Source organism: Bidens hawaiensis, unplaced genomic scaffold, assembly GCF_021521415.1.
Source record: "Bidens hawaiensis isolate Kalapana, Puna unplaced genomic scaffold, B.hawaiensis_p1.1 tig00044214_1, whole genome shotgun sequence".
Classification (NCBI taxonomy): domain Eukaryota; kingdom Viridiplantae; phylum Streptophyta; class Magnoliopsida; order Asterales; family Asteraceae; genus Bidens; species Bidens hawaiensis.
The window spans coordinates 26,209-45,641 of record NW_027497853.1 but is presented as its reverse complement, the minus strand read 5'-3'; the positions used below and the strand labels follow the sequence as shown (position 1 = coordinate 45,641).

The window sequence follows — 19,433 nt, the reverse complement described above, 5'->3', positions numbered from 1 at the left end:
CTGCTTGACGGTTAAAAGATACAACCGTTCTTCAATTTCTTGACTCACTGAACTTCATCATATTTGATTTGATTAGTTAATTGTGAAAGTTTGAGATGAAAATGATTAAATATATTAGAAGATGGAATCTTAAAATATACACAACTACTAATTTGAATTATAATATGCACTAAAAAAACTCATATGACTGATGATTTTACATGTTGTTAACTGAAGCACGCGACACGTTATTGTCGACAGGAAAACACAAGCAAAATAGAGAGAAATAACAAAGAACTTCCCCAGAATATAGACACAAATTTTCAAATGTGGTTACGTATGCATGAATCCTATATAAATTACTAACGCTTAACCAAAAAATAAAATTATATTTCAAATGACGATCTTTCTTTGGATCATCAGGTTTCATAACTGTGATGGTTGTTCACTAAAGGTTACAAAGGCACTACATGAACTCGGTGTTGAATTGGTGGAACTCGATCGTGAAAGTGGGAGTGTCACGATTAATGCGAGTCCTGATCAAAATCCTGAGATAATCAGGCACGCTCTCCAGCTCCGACTTAAGAAACCAGTTATTGTTTTATCACAGCTCGTCCCCGCAAACCAAAGCCCTGGTCCCATTCAAGAGGTAGCAGCACAGGTTGTTGCTGGATTGGTCCAGGCCTTGGATGGCGTGGAGATCACACGGACGAACACGAACACGACCAGGATCTACTTCATTCACAGAGAACCTCACCAGGCGGTGTTCAAATAAGAGATGCTTATGTTGAGCATGCGCTTCCACGGCCACCGCCACGGTCACCACCATGGACAGCCACAGAACCGTCGGCACCAATGATGCCTGTGGTGGAACACGCGGTTTATGGGTATCCACAGGGTTATTATTATTCTGGAGTGTCTAAAAGTTGTGGACATGACCACCCAAAAGGGTGTTGCAGCATAATGTGAGGATGTATGTGTGCCTTTTGAAGCCAAATGTAAAATATTTATCTGTTTTGACGATGCTTTTGAACGTCTTCTTATTGGTAGTTTTGATCTTGTATACTTGGAATTTCTGGTGATTTTGTTTGTGTTTTCAGGTGTTGTAATTGTAGATTTGTAGGTCACATTGAGTAACCGCATCCTTCCTCTCGCATTTTCATGAATATTTTAGGTCTTTGTTGGTTAAACAATTATGTGTGAACCCTCGGGTGGGCAAAAGTTAAATTGCACTAATTTTGACGTTATTTTACTAATCTCGTGAAAATAACGTTAAAAGTGACGGACGGTTAATCAGGCATCATGTAGTGGCGTTGATAGCTGAAAGATAAGGGTACATGCACCGATCAGCCGGTGTCCCGATGATTGAGTGCTATGTGCCTTATGTCCAAGGCTTGATGCAAAACTACTATCGAGCCGGGGGTCTCACCGGAAGCAGCCTCTCTATCCCTATGGGGTAGAGGTAAGGCTGCTTACATCTTACACTCCTCAGACCCTACCATAGCTTTGCTATTGGTGGGATATACTGAGTACGATGATGATGATGATGATGATGATGTTGGTTAAACAATTATCTAGTTTTTATTATTATTTTTTATTATAAGAACAATCATTCGCATGAATAAAGAAAAATTAGATATTTAGATATCATATTGTTTGACCTGACTTAAACCGAATAAACGACCCCAACCAAAATTTTTTTAAGTCCGTGACTTCGGTTACCGTTGTGACTAAGCTGAAGCTTCGCCACTGCTTACAATCAAGATGAAGAGATACAAATATCATTCAATCTATAGCTCTAAAACATACCAAACATGCTTTAATTACTCTTAAATAAATAAATAATTATTTACCATAACTAAACTCACATGTTCCTTTAATGAACTCGGGTTTCAACTATTGTAGGTCCCACCTCACACCACCAAACCAACACACAAAACACACACAACATCGTCTCGTTTCATTCTCCTACGTTAACATCTCAATCTTAGTCTCTCTAGGGTTATCAACCAATTGTCATCACCGTTTCTAAAGGAATATAACAAACTCTTTTACAAAATTAAATTAAAATTCAAAAAATTATATTCACAATAATAATAGAAACGACAAATGACAAATGTAAAAAACAATTCAAGTAATATGTAGGCTATAAGCTAGCGTGTGTGTATATATAGATTTTGGATTTTATGGATTGGTTCAGTTAAGATAACGCTGACTGAGTTATGACCCGTGAGAGTTACATTTTGTGTAACGAACCTAAAACCTGCTTAAACAAGTTAGCCAGTATTAATAATAATAATGAGATGGTATTATTTATGAACCAGGCTAGAGATGGGCTTGGTGATCTGGTTAGGATTAACAAGTTTATTATAACTAGTTAACCTAATGATAAGTCGATTATTAGAAAAAAACCTAGCCACCAAAAGGCTTTTAGCCCCCTCTCTCTCTACTCCACCGTCGTCATCCACCCAGCCCGTTGGAAACCATCAACCGCCGCTGTTATCTTGTGCCTCTGCGTTGTCCGCTGTCGTCCAGCCACCGCACCGCCGCCGCCGTCCACCGCTGTTGTCGGCTGCCTCCAAGCACCGCCACCACAGAGTCTCGTTTAACATTGTCACGTAGCGAAGTTTGTTATCCCTCGGTGTCTCAAACGGTTATTTATTAACCGAGGTAAAATTAAATATTGTCGGTTTTGATTTATATTTAATTGGTTGTTAAGATTTGTAATCATATTGTATGTAAACAGATCCTATCAAGTTCCATAAAGTGATGATTACTCGTTTAATTTATCCGATCTGTTACGTTGATAGTAATTAATGAGATTAATAATTATGAAACCTTAATTAAAACCGGGTTTAATTGGTAAACCGTTAACTGATCACCACTATAACCCAACAAGAGAGAGAGAGAGAGAGAGAGAGAGAGGGGTACGTATATAGGTATGTGTATGTGTATGTATGCATATATAAACATAAATATAATTAACATAGATGTGGCAACTCATAAGTAATTTACTACCTTAGCGGCTACTTCATGTATATGGGCCCAACGGCCGTTTTTATTCATGAAATAGTCGTTTGGTCGGCTACAAACGCGTAGGTGAAGTCCTGGGTTTAGCGCAGTCATAGTCTCTTTCATCTTCTATTTTATGCTTACGTACACCTTGACGTGAAAAATAATATTGGACATTGGTCAACAGATTTATACAATTGTCATAAGAAAAAAACCATCCAATCGTACCATGTAGTATTTTCAGATTTGGATTTAATAACACATTAATGCCTAAAGTCCCAATACATGTTTGCTATTATTAAACATGAATCAACTTCCAAATATTAGGATACGCTGTTATTAACATGAACCCACATATTAACTAGAGCATTACTAATTTAGTGTAGTAATTCCCAATTATAAATGTCTAAATATAACATTATACTTTTTAGTTGTTTTTTAGCTATTTTTCTTTTTAAAATTAAAATATATATATATAAACAAGGCAAAGTCATATACTCATATAGTTTGTATAAAATCAATATTTTTCACTAAGTACTTAATATGTAATAAACTGTATATAAATTGCACCGATCGAAAGTAATGGAAATGATCATGGTTCTATTTTTATTGTTATGATACTATAAAGCCATAATTTATTGTTATAATACCATAAAGTCATGGTTCTGTATTTGTTAATTGAAGCTAGCACGCTACACGTACGTACGCCCACTAAATTCAAAGATAAACACATGGGAGAAAACATCAAATAATTTCTAGGAAATGTGGAGGCACTATTCTTCCATACGTTGTTACGCAATTAATTAATATTAGTATAATGCATGGCGCAATCAATACACATCCCAAATCTATATAAACCATTATCACCATTCATATTCCTTCAATAACATTATCTCGTTCGATCCCCTTCCTTAAGAGACAAGTCAAATAAAATCATATTTCAAATGACAATAATTCTTCATATCATCGGATTTCATAACTGCGACGGTTGCTCACGAAAGGTTAGAATCGCACTACGCAGAATTGGTGTTAAGTTGTTGGAACTCGATCGTGAAAGCGGTAATGTCACGATCGAGACTGCTGAAAACTGTGAAGTGATCAGGTGCGCTCTCGAGCGCCAAATTAAGAAATCAGTTGTGGTACAATCACGAGCCCTCGTCCCTACAAACCAAATCCCTAATTATATCGTATCGCATGATCAAGTACCCGCAAATCAAACTCTAGATCTTCATGGGTTAGGCCAAGCTATGCTTAGAATGGCCCAGGTCAATGGTGGTGTGGAGATTACAAATTGGAATATAGTCAGGATCAACTTCATCAACCGAGATACCGCACTGGTTGTTAGACCCGAACCAAGTGGCAATATGGGTGTTCAACAGATAGATCGTGCGGATGTCGAGTATGCACCAGCACCAGCGCCATCATGGGCAGCCACAGAACCGTCGGCACCAGCGATGCCCATGGCAGAACAAGTGGTCTACGGGTATCCACCGGATTTTTATGGGTTCTCTACTACTCGTAGTCATGATCATCCAAATGGGCGTTGCACCATCGTGTGAGAATGTATATGTGTTTTCTTTTTATTTTTTTTAAATGGCTTTGAGAATGTATATGTGCATTGGTAATTTGTTTGTATAGTTTTTTTTTGGTAATTTGATATCGTAAACGTGAAATTCTAGTCGTTGTATTTGTGTTTCAGGTGTTGTAAATATATAAATAATATATCTGGAATTGAATTTTTTTATGTGAATGACAAACTATCATATTCTCAAATTTCTTTGCACTCTTTATTTGTATTTCAAGTAAATTAATATATGCATTAGGTCGTTGTTAACAGAGTCAAATTACAACAACATTTTTGTTTATAGCTAGTTGCCTAATTATTAGAGAAAGGCTTGGTGATTTTTAAAGTGTGTTCCTCTACACCGGCCATCAATCGAGAAATGTGTTCGCTCTCCATATATAACAATGTGATATGATATGAAATACCAGCTTTTACATCTTTAATTGGGTGTTCTTATATTTACTTTTACAGTTTTACTCCATATTTATTTCAATCTAGAGGTGGATCATAACCCAATCCAAATCTGGTAAGGATTTGCTTTAACACATACTAAATACATTTTACTCTTAAACAAATAAATAAATGAAATAAAATAATATTTAACATAACTAAACTCACATGTTCCTTTAATAAAACTCGGGTTCAACTAGTGTAGGTCCCACCTCACACCACCAAACCAACACACACACAAACACAACCTCGTCTCATTTCTTTCTCCCACGTTAACATCTCAATCTTTGTCTCTCTAAGGTTATCAATTTTGACTTTTCTAGGCTTAGGGTTTCATCAACCGTTCTGTTTATTATGAAATTGTTTGTATTTATCGATCAATTCGTTTGATTTCTGAACCAAATTCATCGTAAATTGTTTAAATTATTGATATTGTTTATAATTTCAGCTGAATTGTGTATGATTTGAGTTGATTTGGGGAATTTTTGTATAGAAATATGTAAATTGATTTCTTTGATTTAGGTTTAGGGCATGATAGAACTGACGGGTTCGCGGCTTGACCCGTTTAAACCGTGTATTTTATATTTAATTTTTTAAAGTGTGTTTTATGTAATAAACGTAATTTTAGACTATTAATATGTGAAAAGGATTAAAAAGTTATAAACTTTCGGGTCAAACCGGTTGTGCTCGGGTCAACCCACAAATATGCAGGTCTTGTTCAGGTTCACGTGTTATAGGATTTTTGGGTTTGGGTTCGTGTCCGATTGGAGACACAACGCATTTAACACCCCTAATTAGAATGTATATAAGGAGTTTCGGTTGAATTGTGTATGATTTAGGAAATTTTTTTATATAGAAAGGTGTAAATTGATTTCTTTGATTTAGGTTTACGGCATGATTGTATGAGGTTTTTTGTTTCTTCTCATGCTGTTGAGCGTTGATTGTGGTGGGACGAGTGATTCCACCGAAGAAGATAAGATCACAATAATGCCTGCAAAAGAGAAACTTAATGGAGATTTGCTGACTAACTTATCCATGGATAATAATAATCATCTGTCAACAATGTTATCCATGGATTCATGTATATCGGTACATGATGAGATGGAACGAGAGCTGAACCGAGCGGTGGTTCTTAGCTTACCTCCCGATATTAACCTTCCGTTTTCAGCGGAACCGAGCCCTCCGCCATTTCATGACGCGTGTGACATGTTGGAGGTTGGATTAGGTCCGCAACATTATGAAGTGGAAACGAATATTAATGTTACAAAGCTTGGTAAAAAGTGTGCCAAACGGCTTGATAGCGTGTGGGGCGCTTGGTTTTTCTTTAATTACTACTTCAAACCGGCTTTAAACGAGAAATCGAAGAATAAGGTGAATCGGGAAAACGTGTATGATAAGTCAGATTTGAAGTTGGATGTTTTCCTTGTTCAGCATGATATGGAGAATATGTACATGTGGGTTTTTAAAGAGCGGCCCGAGAACGCGTTGGGAAAGATGCAGCTGAGAAGTTACATGAACAGGCATTCCCGACAAGGTGAAAAGCAGTTTCCGTTCAGTGCGGATAAAGGGTTTGTGAGATCTCACCGAATGCAAAGAAAACAATACCGGGGGCTTTCTAATCCGCAATGTGTTCATGGGATTGAAGTCGTGCGGGCCCCGAATTTATCAGGGTTAGATGAGGAAGATAGAAAACGATGGGTGGAGCTAACTGGCCGGGATTTAAACTTTTCAATCCCGCTTGATGCGAGTGATTTCGGTTCGTGGAGGAATCTGCCCACTACCGATTTTGAAATTGAACGTCCTCCGGTCATCAAGAACGTTAATCAACCGAAAAAATTGTTAAATGGTTCAGGGTTGAATCTTTCAACTCAGGCATCAGAGCATGTGGTCGGTGAGTCAAACGGGAGTTTAAACGGGGTTGAGCTTACGGTCGGGTGTAGCAATAAACGGAAGAAAAACTTCTTCACGAATGGTAACGATGACGATAACTATGATGGAGTTCTTGATGTTAATCATGTGGAGCCGCATTGGGTCAATGATTTTTCGGGGGTTATGAGGAACGCATGTGGGCCCGTTACAGCTGCCAAGACAATTTATGAAGATGACGAATCATTCTTAATTGTTGTAAGCTTGCCTTGTGGTGATCTTAACAGGGTTAAAGTTACATGGAAAAACACTCTTACTCATGGTGTTGTGAAGATCTTTGGTGTTAGTGCCGGGTGCATGCCGGTCTTGAAACGAAAAGATAGGACTTTTAAGTTGACTGATCCTGCACCCGAGCATTGTCCGCCTGGCGAGTTTATTAGGGAAATATCTCTGCCTGCGCGTATTCCTGAAGATGCTAATATAGAAGCTTATGGTGATGATAGTGGGACCATACTCGAGATTGTGGTTCCTAAACATCGGGAAGGACCGGAAGAACATGAGGTTCGCGTTTGTCTTCGCGTCTGTGATCAGCGTCAGTATGTTGACTTCACAGAGACTTTGATTTAAGGATTCGTGAATGGACCGTTTACAGAAGAAAATGTCGCAGTTTCGCTGTTTTTTTTTATCGTATTTATTTTTATCAGAATTGGGGTAGTTTTGCATTCTTCATGAGCGAAAACAGTAGAAACTATGAAGGGTGGGAAAGTTGCATTCTGTAGATTTCGTTTTTTGCATCTTTGTTTGTTGAATCTTTTTATATGTTTAGTAAAGAAATTGCTTATTGCTCATAGCCCATGGGTTATCTATATGCTATTTGAATATGGTAAGTCTTAACTTGTAACCTAAAAACGGTTGTGATGCAACATTCGCTGGCTGAATTAGGAAGGTTCGTTTTTTAACCGTTGAAACTGCTTGAACTGTCTAAATTGCGATTGGACTGTCAATCCAAAAACGGAAGAAATTTGAGGTAAGTCGACTGGTTTGAGATCCAGGTTTTTGCGTTTGGAAATTAACGGTTTGTCCGGTTTAAAACATGAAACCAACCGTTTGACCATATTTACTATTATAATAAAACAAGGTTTTTTTAACACATGTCATCCCTACAACAGCCCTCATTATTATCTTTACTTTATACAATTCATAACATAAATTTAGGCCGCTTCAACCTGTTCCCTCCATCTGAGGAGTTGCCAACATATTCTCGGCTATCAGTTTTTTCTCTTCTAAAACCACCTTGACGATGGTTTAGACCCCTTTCTCTTCTCCTTCAATCGAGGTTACTTGAATTGATATACAATTGCTATTTTGTCATTGAAAATCAAATTTTACTTCATATGTTTAGACACATGATGCAAAACTTGGGAATATTGCCTGATCAATCTTCCGTGTGGGCGGGCTGGTTGAATCGGAGATGACACCATATCGGAGCTCAATATCTTGCATTGCTTCAAATGGCACACCAAATTCGAAGGTGACATCTCTTGATCAGTTGTAACAAATTCGAAGGTGACATCAATACTTCATTTGGAACGTTATATACTTTCACTCTACCAAACAACTTTTTAGCAGCATGTTCATAGTACACATACCAAAAAATCTCCTTCAGAACATAAGATTGGATCACAATTACAAACCTGTTGCTGAACAGTCACTCCTCAAAAAAGTCAACTCTGATGCTTGGTTAAGTGGTCAATTAATACATTATCAAATCAATTCTGCCAACTCGAATTCATCATCCCAAAACGTAAGTATTAAACTGATTTTAGGTCGATTTGGGATAGGCGTGTAAAATTAACAAAAGAAAAGCCAAAAAGCCATTTTTATGCATAAAATTTATTAATTAAATCATCTGATTCAGTAAACCAGACTAATACTAGGCAACCAATTATTCATTAAACATTCAAAACTTCTTTGGTCAAAAATACTTCAGGTCAACCCAACCCATCCGTCTTTTCTTTGTCTAATGACGAGTAATTGCAGGAGAGAAAAACAAGTCGTCGTAGTCTCGGGGATCCCCTTGGAACTTCGTTTACTGATAGTGCCAGTCTTGACAGGCCCGGTAGACTTTCAGATGTATCTGCTCTATCTGCTGTAAGCTTGGGGACCAAAATCAATCTCAATCTGGGCCATCGGTTTCTTCTGCTTCATCCATGTCTTCATTGGGAACCCATAATCTTTCTGATACATTGAGTCCTTTTTGCAATGAAGAAGCCACATGGGACAATAAACACAATAATGTAAAAGAGGAAGGAGGGCCATATGCTGAAATGGTAGAAGTTTTGCAAATAAATGTTGATGAGGATAGTTTTAAATACCCTGAGCCACTTGTCCATCTTTCCCTTTCTTTAGGAGCATTAATCTATGACCCTGCGGTATGCAAATATAGTTTTATACTACTTTCTCGGTGGCTTATAGGTGATAAATTAGGATTATAGTTTGTCTGTGTTGTGTAAAGATGGCAGCTCGACCCTTTTTTTATAGTGAACGGGTGACTTTGGTTTGTGTTTACTCTAAAAAAGGTCAAATAATGTTATTTTATTTTTGGTAAAATGAGAGGGTGGTCAAACGGGTTGATTTTGTGTCATAATTAGATTGATTATAAGGATGAGTGATATGATTGATAATGACCACAAATATGCATAGATCCACACCTGAAATAGTTGAACCAACTATTGAAATATGATTATTTTCTAACATATAATTATGGTTTCCTTGTCATTATGTGTGTGTGAATTTTGTTTACAACAAGTTATCTTTCATTAACGGGTAAAGAAAGGTTTTGTTATCGGGTCAAATTTAACCTGCTAACGGGTCAACATTTTTGCTTCATTAACAGGTAAAAAATGTTTCTATTGTTGGGTCAAATTTAACCCAGTATCAGGGTCAACCTTTTATTCCTTAACGTTAAAAAGTGTTTTAGATAATGAAACAAAAAACTATAGTATGATACTAGATAACAGTAGTTTGTTTCATGTTTTCCTAATTATCTTTAGTGATCAGATTTAGTTTTTGTAAAGCTATTTAGGTTGGAAGAATGTCTCTTATCTGTGTACTTAGGGTGCCAAATCACATGACACATGCTGATTTCTGTCAGTTTTGTGGCTCCTTCATTTATAATATTTTGGAAACACGTGTTGTCAGGTTTGCTGTCAATAGTCATTAGTATTCAATATTGATTCTTTAAGGCATAGTTTTGTTAATCTTGTATTGCGGTTTAGAAATGATGGAATGGGGAACTGGTATAGTATTCTGGTAACATTTGATGACCAAAACTCAACGGATGCATTACATATTTACATAAGCATTTTAATGGAAGACGCTTCTCATCTTCGGAGGTCTTTGTTCCACTAATCACAGTTTATAATAAAGTTTTATTCTGAATCTTTGTTAATTGTTGCGTTAGAATGCAGGCAGAGTACCTCATGTCGTGCGCTTTTCACTGTTGATGTGCAATATATATTGTCTAATTGAACACACGCAAACTTCACCTGCAAATACAAAGCAGCCCTCGTGTACAGTTTGTCTTGGCCAGTATTCACTAAATAACTTAATATATATGTATATTTCTATGAAGTTTTATGAATGATTTTCTTTTCTTTTTGTTTTATTTTGTGTATAGAGATTGGAAATATAAGTGGGATTTTGACAAGCATCTGCAATCAGTCATTTTATTGCTCATGTATTTCAAGGTGAATAGATTCTTCATTTTTACTCCGTGTAAGTCACCAGTTTGACTTTGGCTTTTCATTTTAATATTGGGATGTGCATATATGTTTGCAAAAGGATTCTTAAATTACTGAGAGAATTGGTTGTAGCTCTTATTAGTGAGTTCACTTCCCGTGTTATCAAACAGTTTATCTATATATCCAATTTTTTTACTTGCGTATTATTCAATATTTATTTGATGATTTGCTTTTGACATTTCATGTTAAACATAATGATGTTAAGCTCAGTTTCTTGTGCACAGCCCCGTGTAGTATACGGGTTTATAACCTAGTTATGAAATATATGCTTTTTTCTTCAGAAGTATACCGAAAGCCTTGGTACTTGTCTGATCAATCACACTGATAGCTTAACTTTTGGATTTAAACCGATTGAATGATTAAACTTAAAATTAAGTCACGTCAATTTTTTGAGACCCAGACATTCAGGTTATTATCCTTTGGAAATTAACTGTTTTTCCATTTTTGGGTTAAGACCTAAACTGTTTAAACTTTGGAATGAAGCAAGTAGGTGCTTTGAGGTCCAAACAAACATTTAGGATTTTGCAGTTGAGAATTTAGTAGTCCGATCTCACTAAAATAAAATTCCTTTTAATTTTTGGAATGAACAATCATCATGAATCATATTTTTCTCAAAATTAATGATTTGAAAGGTTACTGGTTCGGTTTGACCTGCTCAGCCCAACTAGTTTGATTTGCCGTTTTCTCAAACCGTAACGAGTATTGGTGATTCAGATATAAACTTTGTTAAAGCCAGCCAAATTGGGAAGATGGATCAAATATTATTAGTCATTGGCATTGTGGAAATAGTTATTGTCCTAGGTTGCACAGCATTATGGAAAATATTGGGTCGAATGCTATATCATTAAAAAGTTTAAAAACATACCATCCCATACATTTTATAAAGAAAGAAAAAAAAATACTGCAAAAAGCTTTTCTCAACCAAGAACAATATTCCCAAAACTAGACTTAATCAACTTCTTCAATCTTGGGGCCTGCACCATTCCCATCAGCAGTTTGACTTGGACCATCAGCTTCCATATCAGGCACACCACCAGAACCTTGATACATCTTAGCAATTATAGGGTTACAAAGACCCTCCAACTCCTTCATCTTGTCTTCAAATTCCTCAGCCTCTGCAAGCTGATTCGAGTCCAGCCACTGCATAGCCTGCTCAACCGCATCCTCCACCTTCTTCTTGTCATCAGCAGGAAGCTTTGAACCGATCTTATCATCTTTAATTGTATTCCTCATGTTGTAAGCATAATTCTCAAGAGCATTCTTTGCCTCCACTTTCTTCTTGTGCTCTTCATCTTCCGCCTTGTATTTCTCAGCCTCCTGCACCATCTTCTCAATGTCCTCCTTTGACAACCTTCCCTTATCATTAGTAATGGTAATCTTATTCTTCTGACCACCAACTTTATCTTCAGCCAACACGTTCAAGATACCGTTGGCGTCAATATCAAAGCACACGTTGATTTGAGGCACGCCACGTGGCGCAGGGGGAATTCCCGACAACTCAAACTTGCCCAACAAGTTATTGTCCTTTGTTCTTGCTCTCTCCCCTTCATAAACTTGGATCAAAACCCCGGGTTGGTTGTCAGAGTAGGTCGAGAAAACCTGCTCCTTTTTGGTGGGAATTGTGGTGTTTCTCGGGATCAAAACAGTCATCACTCCACCTGCGGTCTCCAAACCGAGAGACAATGGAGTAACATCCAAAAGCAAGAGGTCCTGCACTTTCTGGTTACCTTCACCACTCAATATAGCAGCCTGGACCGCGGCACCGTATGCAACAGCTTCATCAGGGTTAATGCTCTTGCAAAGCTCCTTCCCGTTGAAGAAATCTTGTAACAGCTGTTGCACCTTTGGGATTCTGGTAGAACCTCCTACAAGAACAACATCGTGAACCGAGCTTTTGTCCATTTTAGCATCTCTCAAACACCTCTCCACAGGCTCCATACATTTTCTGAACAGATCCATGTTGAGCTCCTCGAACCTTGCTCGTGTGATGGTTGAGTAGAAATCAATACCCTCAAACAAAGAGTCAATCTCGATGGTTGTTTGGGCGGTAGAAGAGAGGGTTCTCTTGGCTCTCTCACACGCGGTTCTCAGCCGTCTAAGAGCTCTCGGGTTTCCACTTATGTCTTTCTTGTTCTTCCTCTTGAATTCTTGAACAAAGTGATTCACCATCCGGTTGTCAAAATCCTCACCGCCCAAATGCGTGTCACCAGCAGTGGCTTTCACTTCAAAGATACCCTCTTCAATGGTAAGAAGAGAAACATCAAAAGTACCACCACCAAGATCGAAAATAAGAACGTTTTTCTCTCCAGAAGAAGTTGCCTTCTTGTCAAGACCGTATGCAATAGCAGCAGCTGTAGGCTCATTAATAATACGCATCACATTGAGGCCCGCAATCGCACCTGCATCTTTTGTAGCTTGCCTTTGAGAGTCATTGAAGTAAGCAGGAACGGTTACAACAGCGTTCTTGATTGAGGTGCCAAGATATGCCTCTGCAATCTCCCTCATCTTTATGAGAACCATTGAAGAAATCTCTTCTGCTGAGAACTGCTTCTCTTCGCCTTTGTAAGTAACAACAATCACCGGTTTGTCAGAAGGACCGGGTATAACCTTGAATGGCCATAACTTCATGTCACTCTGGACAGAAGCATCACTAAACTTTCTGCCAATCAACCGTTTCGCATCTGTCATTCAAGCAAAACTTCTGTTTAGTATACAATCTAGGATTTAACAAATGTAAATACAGTAATTTCTAAGCAGGCAAGTAGGCAATTAATAGTTTTCCTCAAAAATACATAAAAAATAATAAAAAAAACGTATGTAAATTTAGTTTAAAAAAATAATAAAAATTTAGTCAAAAAATAATAAGAAGCCGAGACCGAGCTAGAGAAAACGACCTGCTCAGCTCGTTTACAGGCAAAGCAGGAAACAACAGAACAGAGTTGTAATGAACAGTAAAGGGTTATAACCGGAGATCCATACAACAGTCCAGATTAAACCCCAATTCTTCAACAGAATCGTCATAATTAGGCTTTCATAAAAAGTAATTCGACGAGTAATACATAAAATAATGAGCATAAAAGGAATGCAGAAAATAGAATTTATAACAATTTCATAAATAAGCCCTAGGTTACTAATATTATTTATAACAACGTCAAATTAGTCAATGCAGTTGGTAAATTAATTAAGCGAAACAGAGTAGAGAAATAAAATCTTACCAAAGACGGTGTTGATAGGATTCATGGCCACCTGATTCTTGGCAGCATCGCCGATGAGGCGTTCGGTGTCCGTAAAGGCCACATAAGACGGCGTCGTTCTATTCCCCTGGTCATTAGCGATGATCTCAACACGGTCGTGCTGCCAGACTCCCACGCACGAGTACGTCGTCCCTAGATCTATTCCGATTGCAGGTCCTTCACCTTTTCCCGCCATATTTCTTGAAGAAGAAGAAGAAGAAGAAGAAAATGAGCGTGTGTGTTTGTTATTATGCGTAAGAAAATATTATTGTAACGCTTTTTTTTGTTAAAGTGATTTGATGTGAGGAGGAGGAGGTTATATGGCGTGGAAGATATTCCAGAATCTTCATTACTTTGATTCCTGACCGTCCGATTATCGGTTAAATTTGGAATCCAACGGCTGATCAAGATCTTGACCACTTTGACGAAGATTTTATTTTATATCATTACTTCTCGCTCCTTCTCGACGATTCTTGTTTGTTGCTTAAGTTTTTGGACACGTCTTCTTTTTCTAATGGATCTCTACTTTCCATTTTACAATTTTGAATTAAATGATGATTTAATTGCATTTATATCCCTATGATGACTTAGGTGCTGTTTGTTTTTGCAGACATAAACTGTCTGCAAGCTGATTTCATCTGTTTTCATGTCTGCAACTGAAGATGTGGTCTGAAGATCTGCAAGCTGAAAATATAAGACTGTTTGTTTTTATAAGCTGATACTGTCTGCATAACTGTCAAACTTATCTCACAAGATAGAAGTAATTTATTCAAGTTACATAGAAAATATAATAATAAAATTGTGGCGGCGGACGGTGGGTAGTGGCGATGGATGGTGGTGGTGGATAGTGGGTGGTGGTAATGGACGGTTTTGGTGGGTGGTGGACGGTGGTAGTTGACGGTGATGGCGTCCGACAGTGGGTGGTGGTGGTGATGAACGGTTGTGGTGGGTGGTGGACGGTGGTGATTGGTGGTGGCTGTGATGGATGGTGGTGGTGGTGGTGGTGGTGGCGGACGATGGGTAGTGGTGGTGGATGCTGGTAGTGGCGGCGGACGGTGGGTAGTGGCGGTGGATGGTGGTGGACGGTGGCAGTGGGGGATGGTGGTGGTGGCGTACGGTGGGTGGTGGTGGCGGACGGTGGTGGGAGGAGTGGATGAGAGGGTGGCTTCAAAGGGATAAGAGTATGATTTTTTTGCGAAGATGTTTTAAGCAAGATTTCTTTGCTTTTCTTTTAAGATGAAAGAAGATAACTTAAGATCTGTTTTAAGAAAAAAAACAAACAGTCTTCAAGGGTAATGTCTGCGCGCGTGCAGACATTAGCTCCCTTGAAGATGTTTGAAGAAAAAACAAACACCCCCTTACTTTCAATTATGTGGTGGTCATTTCACATATAAGGTTCATATGGTGTCAAGTCACAACTTTAATTTTTCTATGAAAAGATATCAATATCCTTGCAATTTTAAATAAATGCAATTTGAACCCTCGTTTTGTTTAACGATTTCCCTCAAAAAATAATAACAAAACCGACCACCATGGGTTTCGAACCCGGGTCTAGCCACGCTAAGAAAGAACTGGTGTACCACATAACACACTAATATACTAAAATGTTCCAATGAACATGAAGGACCTTTAGATAGCCTTGAATGTTGTTACCTAGGACCTTCAGGCAACCTCAGATGTAATAAAAGGGTTTAGGCATAAAATAATAGTACTTGAAACAAAACACAATGAGACATTTATGTTTTCGTAAATCGAATCTTTCCACGATGTTTTTGTAAATAGACGAATGGTTTCCACAATGTTTGAACGCTAGTCTCACCAACGTAAGCTCCATGGTTTCTTGATTAATCACAAACCAATCTCTATCCAATGTTATAATTTTTAGAATATTATTCAATGTTATAAATTTTAGAATATTCTTGCGGTGTTCATCATTTTGAGGGGTCTATTGTTATTGTTATGATGGTTTTAGTCGTCCGTTTTGTATAACTTTAGCAAGTTCTTGATACACAAGTCGTCAAAAAAAGTTACAGCTGGCTCTTTCGAACTCTTTCAAGTGTATGCGTGTTACCTTATCTCTCTACGTATTGATGCAATCTTATAGTGCTATGGTGAGTTCTCTATTGCAATAATTATATTTTCACCCAATTTGTTAAATGTAAAAAATGGATAAAAAAAGAGATGCTTAAAGGGTTGTCCCAACCCCAATCGATCTATCTTGACCTACCCATTTTTCACAATTTGCTTAGAAACAAATCAGAACATTTTCACTTTTAGCAGTATATCAGTAGAACTGGTTTTATTATGGCGATTCATTCCGGAAGATAAAACATTCAAAATCAATCCATTTATAAACATATTTGTTGAGATTGAATTTGATGAATATAACTTCATATCCATCGCTAACTAACAGAAACAAAACAAGCTATACTATGAAAATTTTTGAACACAACATGATTACTAGATCTGTATAATAAACTTTTGGGTTGTCACATTTAACCCTTCTAAAATAGGGTCATGTTCAGGTTGACAGGTTTAATTTACTAAATTACAGAGGTCGACGTGTTTTAACCTATTTAACCATTTTTTTAATTGATCCACCTTTCTAAAAAGGGGTTCAAGTCCAGGTTGGCAAGTTTAATTTACTAAATTACGGAGGCCGACATGTTTTAACCTATTTAACCATTTTTTAACTGATCAACCTGAATGTCACGCTTACAACTTCATTATTCAACACTGTAGAAAAATAAGTTAAACGGGTCACATTCGAAACGACTTTAATTGTGTGCAGGTCAAGGTGGATGTTTTTTAAACGAAAATAAAATTTCGGTCATGTTCAGATTGAATTTCAACCTCACACAATGGCACCCCTGTATTTATCTAAAACTCGCAAATTGGACAGATATCTAGTCCTTAACATCCTACCATATATCTCGGAAACACAAAACACAATATCCACCAACTGATAAACAAAATTACCAAAGTTTTAATATCATAATAGTGCCTTCTTAATGTCAAATGTGTAATTCTTAATCATCTCATAACACCTCTACAACTGCATTTCACCATTCATCTCACCCACCAAAAGGCCCCTTCAGTTCCCTTCATATTTCGGGTCAGCAAGCACACAGTGATATGCAATTACCAGAGCAAATATGAATATGCCAAGGAAGTTGGCAATGAATCCCAAGTCGTTATCGGTAATCATCTGCAAGAAGAAAACCACAAGAAAAATCCAATATATTAGATCAAGCATACAAGTAATTCCAAGTTGTTCAAAAATTAAATGATCATAGTGTGTATACATCTAGGTGTTCAATTTGAAAAATCGTATTTGAACTGATAAAATATCTTCAAAATTAGAACTAGTTTTGAAACAATATGCAATTTTAAAGAACCTGCATTTTCCACAATTGTCAAAGTTGCAATGAGTTAAAAATATAAAAATAAAAAAATGTTTGCAAGTCTTTTAAATAATTTAGAACTGAAAAAAAGCATTTGAGTGTAAACGAGCCAAGCTCGGGTCAGCTCGTTTTGACTTACAAGAGCTCAATCTTGGCTCGTTTCCAGCTCTTTTTTTAAAGCTCGAGCTTAGCTTGTGAGTTGTTTTTTCACCTTCTGGTTCGTTTTTTATTTATTAATTAAATCATATACGTTTTTTAATACATTTTGCGAAAAAACTTAAACGAGCCTAAGCATGGCTCAAGTTCAACTCTGCTGTTTGAAATTAATACATAGAATTCCAAAAGTCAACATAAAACTTAAAAATACACAAGGCTCGACGAGCCTAAACAAGCTTTGTTTTTGAGCATGAAAAAACTCGGCTTGTTTCGAGCTTTTCGTTATACCAAACTCAAGTAGCTCGGTAGCAGCTTTTCACGCCTTAATTCAAAACCCTAGGACCTCCTGTCTGATGAAAACCAAAAAAGGACAAAAACAAGGGCAAACACATAAGAATTGGATGCGATCGCAGTGAGATTTGAGATCCTGAGTCTACTCCAAATTAGGGTTCAATTGCAGTGAGATTTACACATACAGATGATACTGCTAGATCTAGAAATTAGACGTGCAAATGCCAACACAATACTATCAATTTATGCATCAATTTAATATCTATTAAGATAAATAGTAAGAGATCGCATACCTTTGATCGATTGCAGAAATGGTCAAACGATCGACTGGAGAGAGTCCTAGCTACGGTAAATAGGCGAGTAAGTTACAAATACTGTCCTTATACTTATGGTTAATCTACAGTTTTAGTCGGTGAAGTTTTTGTATTTTGTTGTTATTACTTACGAGTTATGAGCTAATACAAGTCTTCTAAGTCTAACAAATTACTAGCACATGAAGAAGTCTGTGTAAGAATAAAGATTCATTATTTCAAAACAATAAAGTTTATAGCACATGAAGGATAAAACATTACTACGACATGAACGATATACGTATATACAGGGCCGTTTCCGGTAACCCTTTAAAATTTGGGGTCCGGGAGGAGTAAAAAATAAGCCTCTATAATGGACTTTTCAATATGTAATAAACAAAAATAATAATAATAAACATGTTACTAAAAGTATTCATATGAAACAAATGAATGTTCTTTTTCTATTCAAAAAAGAATACTAATAGTAGGAACTGAACTATGACATATGTTTCCATAGTCTAGGAAATTTTTCATTCAATCAAAAAGTCATTTTATATACTTTTATGTCAAAACAAACTATATATAAAATATAAATTTTATTTCTTTAACATTTATGAGCCTCTTGGGAGAGCGGGCCCGGGTCCGTTGCCCTCCTCGCCCTCCCCTTGGGCCAGGCCTGCGTACATAAATATGTATAGAAATAAATTTTTAACTAGAGTATTTTTGTATTCAAGAGATTTTCACTAATATTATCTTTTTCTCTTCTTTCTTAATGTGTGATTAAATTCCTATGTTTTAAAAAAGAGTTGTCATTTAAACTTGTCTCTGTTTCTTGCTTCATAATCGAGGTAGACATTGGTAAAATGGTTTACTTTAAAATGACTAAATTGACAACTTTCATAATCACACATTCATATATTCCCTACCCTTTGTTTGCTTTTTCATCTTTCATGATTTTATAGGCTTTCTCTCACTTACTTTAACAACATTTTAAAAAATAATTTTAAATTTTACGTGTGTTTTTACAGAAGTGTGGAATTGACCAAACAATATGCGCTACATGGAGTGCACTTTCACACAAAGACTTTTCTGTAAGGTCGTTCTACAAAGAGTACATGTGTTTACGCACATTACGTGTACCCCTGGAATGAGTTTTTCACACAAAGATGGACACGTGGAGTGCGTTTTGTGTACCGGTTAGTTTTTAGGATTTGAAAGTAGTGGTTATTTTGAAGACATACCTAATGTATCTTATGGTCAAACAAATATCTAATTATGTTCATAAGTGGACTGACTTACAACAAGCAAAGAGCTATAACCAATTTGATAGTCAAAAATGATACTTTAAACCTCGGTACGGAAGCTTATAAGGGTTGTCGTGTTAA

The 19,433-nt window shown here is 36.9% G+C and overlaps 2 protein-coding genes and 1 pseudogene across 2 annotated transcripts; 1 reads left to right on the top strand and 2 right to left on the bottom strand.

The window, feature by feature from the left end:
* Positions 1-5,869: 5,869 nt before the first annotated feature.
* On the top strand, positions 5,870-7,552 carry LOC143594804 (uncharacterized). The gene has a single exon (XM_077074026.1). It carries the CDS (start codon positions 5,930-5,932, stop codon positions 7,496-7,498), a length of 1,569 nt encoding a protein of 522 aa, XP_076930141.1. The 5' UTR covers positions 5,870-5,929; the 3' UTR covers positions 7,499-7,552.
* A 4,070-nt stretch (positions 7,553-11,622) lies between these two features.
* Positions 11,623-14,128, bottom strand: LOC143594795 (heat shock cognate 70 kDa protein 2-like). The gene is made up of 2 exons (XM_077074021.1): positions 13,890-14,128; positions 11,623-13,355 (listed from the first exon to the last, which is right to left on the bottom strand). The coding sequence occupies exons 1-2, from the start codon at positions 14,101-14,103 to the stop codon at positions 11,623-11,625; spliced, it is 1,947 nt and encodes a 648-aa protein (XP_076930136.1). The 5' UTR covers positions 14,104-14,128.
* Positions 14,129-16,874: 2,746 nt separating this feature from the next.
* Positions 16,875-17,115, bottom strand: LOC143594794 (dolichyl-diphosphooligosaccharide--protein glycosyltransferase subunit 4A pseudogene; annotated as a pseudogene).
* Positions 17,116-19,433: the final 2,318 nt, after the last annotated feature.